This window comes from Ricinus communis, chromosome 1 (assembly GCF_019578655.1).
Source record: "Ricinus communis isolate WT05 ecotype wild-type chromosome 1, ASM1957865v1, whole genome shotgun sequence".
Classification (NCBI taxonomy): Eukaryota; Viridiplantae; Streptophyta; class Magnoliopsida; order Malpighiales; family Euphorbiaceae; genus Ricinus; species Ricinus communis.
In genome coordinates, this window is record NC_063256.1 from 4,994,089 (window position 1) to 4,997,300 (window position 3,212).

The 3,212-nt window shown below is 38.9% G+C and overlaps 1 protein-coding gene across 1 annotated transcript; it reads right to left on the minus strand.

Moving 5' to 3' along the window:
- Window positions 1-634: 634 nt before the first annotated feature.
- On the minus strand, window positions 635-2,813 carry LOC8270359 (glycosyltransferase family 92 protein RCOM_0530710). The gene has a single exon (XM_002520147.4). The coding sequence runs from the start codon at window positions 2,546-2,548 to the stop codon at window positions 812-814; it is 1,737 nt and encodes a 578-aa protein (XP_002520193.1). The 5' UTR covers window positions 2,549-2,813; the 3' UTR covers window positions 635-811.
- Between the last annotated feature and the right edge of the window lie 399 nt (window positions 2,814-3,212).

Here is a 3,212-nt window from a genome sequence, read left to right on the forward strand (position 1 = left end):
TTCTGTTTCAGGGACAGCGTGTCCATAGAGTTTTTGGTTATATCTTTCTCAAATTTAAGTTTTTTCTTCCCATCCGCAGACTCCCCATAGAGCAGCTTTTGTTGAGAAGGTATCGAGATTCACAAACGATGCCAGGCAATTCTTTTGCTACTCGTCTCCAATATTGACATACTGTTAGTCGAACAGTATGTCAGTATTTCCGTAGTGCTATTTTATTTGGCTGTTCTTCCACATGACAGTTTTCAGATTTGTTTATGCACTTAGAAGATTCTTAGGAAGTACACTTATTGACCATTACATGGCATTTATGAATGTGTGGAAATCGATACTTTGAACTTTGATGTGAGACAAGGGAAAGGGATAGAGATGAGACTTTATTGTAATATTATCACATTATAGATGCCACATGAGTTGTACTTGTAAAACGAGGCTTTATCTTTATATGCTTTTGATTTGTAAACGTTTATAATAGTGTTGAATTCCAGAGTGTGCGTTCTGCCAATATATGGTATTAAAATGTACGATTTTATTTTAAGAAAAATGAGAATTCCCAATTGGAATATACCTGTGAGCGTATTGAAGTTAACACAAGCAAATTCTAGAGAGCTGCACTGTAAACAGAATAGCAAAAGAATGAAGAAAAGAATCATTTCATATTTTAGTAACTTTACAACTGTGTACTTTGCATGTCTATAACACCAAAAGTATAAGGTACGAAATTGTAAAACAAACAAAAGAATGAATTGATGCGTGTATTGTTACTCTGTTTTCAATGGGCGCCTAGCTGCAAGCCCCCTCAATTCTAAATTCGTCAGAAAGGAGACCTCTCCCAGGGAAGGTACCCACTGGCAGTATCAGCAAAGTTGGCTAAGACAAAATCCTTTAGGCCAGTGTCCCAAACTTCACAGAACCGTAATCGCCAGTCAGGAGGTTCTATGGCTACAGTCCCTAGACCAGGTGCTCTGTCCTTTGAACCTTGGTTTTGGTCTTCTTGCCAGTTAGCAACATAGGTAGATACTCGTCGAAAGAACTTGGCTTTGAAAGTATCCCACACCTGGTACTTGTAGTGGTTCACTACAGCTGTGCTTTCTGGCACATTCAGGTACCTGTATCCCTCCTTTAGTTTGAAGTGATGGACCACGTTGAGAAGGGTTGTATCAAGCAGTTCAGGGCGGACAATAGATTTGTGCCGTTCAGGAGCTTGAAGCCGGCAAGTATACCCAACTGTTACTCCCTGTGATGGAGCTGAGGTCAAACCAGAAGGTCCAAAGCTGTGGCAAATTGTTCTTATCTCTGCATATGTTGATGAATCTGAGTAATTTGCAACCAGGGTTCTTAGAGAATTCTCTCCCAGCATATCTTGTCCACGGTGGCGAGGTAGATAGAAAAACTCATCCACATCAAAGAATCCCAGCCACTTGCATTCACTCCTTGCTCGCAGAGCACAGTGAGAAAAACCAGCCTCCTGTGCTTTAATCCATGGCCAAGAATGCCTAGTGACATTGTAATTTTGCAAATTAAGCTCATCAACCACTTCTTGAATCCCATCATCACTATTGTTGTCATAGATGAACCACCGCTGAACACCAAGCCAAGCATGGTAAGTAATCCATTCATGGAGAAAAGAAGCTTGGTTCCACAGCATTGTACAAGCACAAAGCTCATACTTGCCTCTATTACTCCTCTTCTCATAAGACTTGGCACCATAAACTTTAGCCACAGATGGCAAAGGTGCATCAACACCATCTTCACCAGCATTAATGCGACTAACAGTAACACGAATACCCTGAGCCTTGACTGGATTATTCCTAATACTCCGGGGCAACAAACACCGAATAACCTCTTGTGCAGCTGTGATTGCTTCAGTGGTAAACACAATTCCTTCATCCTTGTCAAATTTACTCAAACCAAAATGACATCTGAACTTCGATGAATCCGATTCCTTATGCGGCCGCAAATTCAATCCTTTAACAAACACAGCCACAGTATTCCAATCCAACATCGCCTCATACACCACTCTATCCCAAGAAACAACTGACGCGGGGGCTGCAGCGGCAACACCTTCAGCCGCCTCCCAAGACCACCGTAAATAAACAGCGGCAGAATAGTTATTGGGTGGAAGCTGGCAGCGAACAATGGACTTATCTCTATGATATTGATTAACAGATAAAGCAGGCTTCAAAACCACATCATGTGAATTATACAAATTGGAGTAAACACAGTCTAGATTTTGACTGGTAGCAACTTTATTAGAAACAATGAGCAAGACGTGGTCTGGTAGCAAAACCCTATCTTCGACTATTAAAGGCAAAGATTTAGTATCAAAAGAATCACGAGTTAAACCTAGAGGAGTGGGCAAAAGTGAAACGGGTACATTAAGAACGGGTCGAAACGACACAGTTTTAATCGGCGACCGATCCGAAGAGATAAAGAGAAGAAAGACGAAGAATGATAAACAAGCGGTTAAAGACCTTACTGAAAAGAAAGAGTTGCTGGTGCTGTCTGGTTTGTATATTCGCTTCCGCTTACGGCGTTGCTCAGATTCCATGACTAATGAAACAAGAAAGTATTGGAAGTTTTCTTCTTCTCTTTTTCTTTTTGTTTTTTAGATCTTGAAGTATTGAAAACAGTGAGCGGATCTGGGGAAGTTTCTTGATTTATGCTTAGAGAAGGAGAGCAAAACGCGTCAATGGCTGCCGTCAAAGGAGGCTGCTGGCGAAGGTGGGGGGTGGAAGCAGAGAAATTATATAGAATATAGAATTCTTATTATATAATGGAAGAATGGGAAAGAAAAGCGAAAGAGATGGACTCCGAATTGATTAAGATTACGACTCTCTCATGGAAAATATTGCAATTTATATTTTTAATTTATAACTTAAAATTTTAAAACTAAAAATTGTAGAAAATAAATAATATTTTATTAAATAAAAAATTCAAATCGATGGTTAAAATCATACAATATAATTTATTATGTTGAATTTAAGCATAAAAAGATATTAATTCAATTTGATTTAACGTTGTTTAGTGATCATAAGAGCGTGAAAGTGACATCTGTCCCGGTTCTAAGAACTTTTGGTCGGTAAAGTAGTTAATTGTTGCTGTTTAATCATTTTTTTTTTTTTTCTGGTTTGTGAAATTTTGTAGGCCTTGAGATTTATTAATTGTGCAAATACGATTTGTTGCTGTCCCAAGCAAATTATTTGTTGCTTTTA

Coding starts and splice junctions, on each gene's coding strand:
- LOC8270359 (XM_002520147.4), bottom strand. CDS start 2,548: ATGGAATCTGAGCAACGCCGTAAGCGGAAGCGAATATACAAACCAGAC.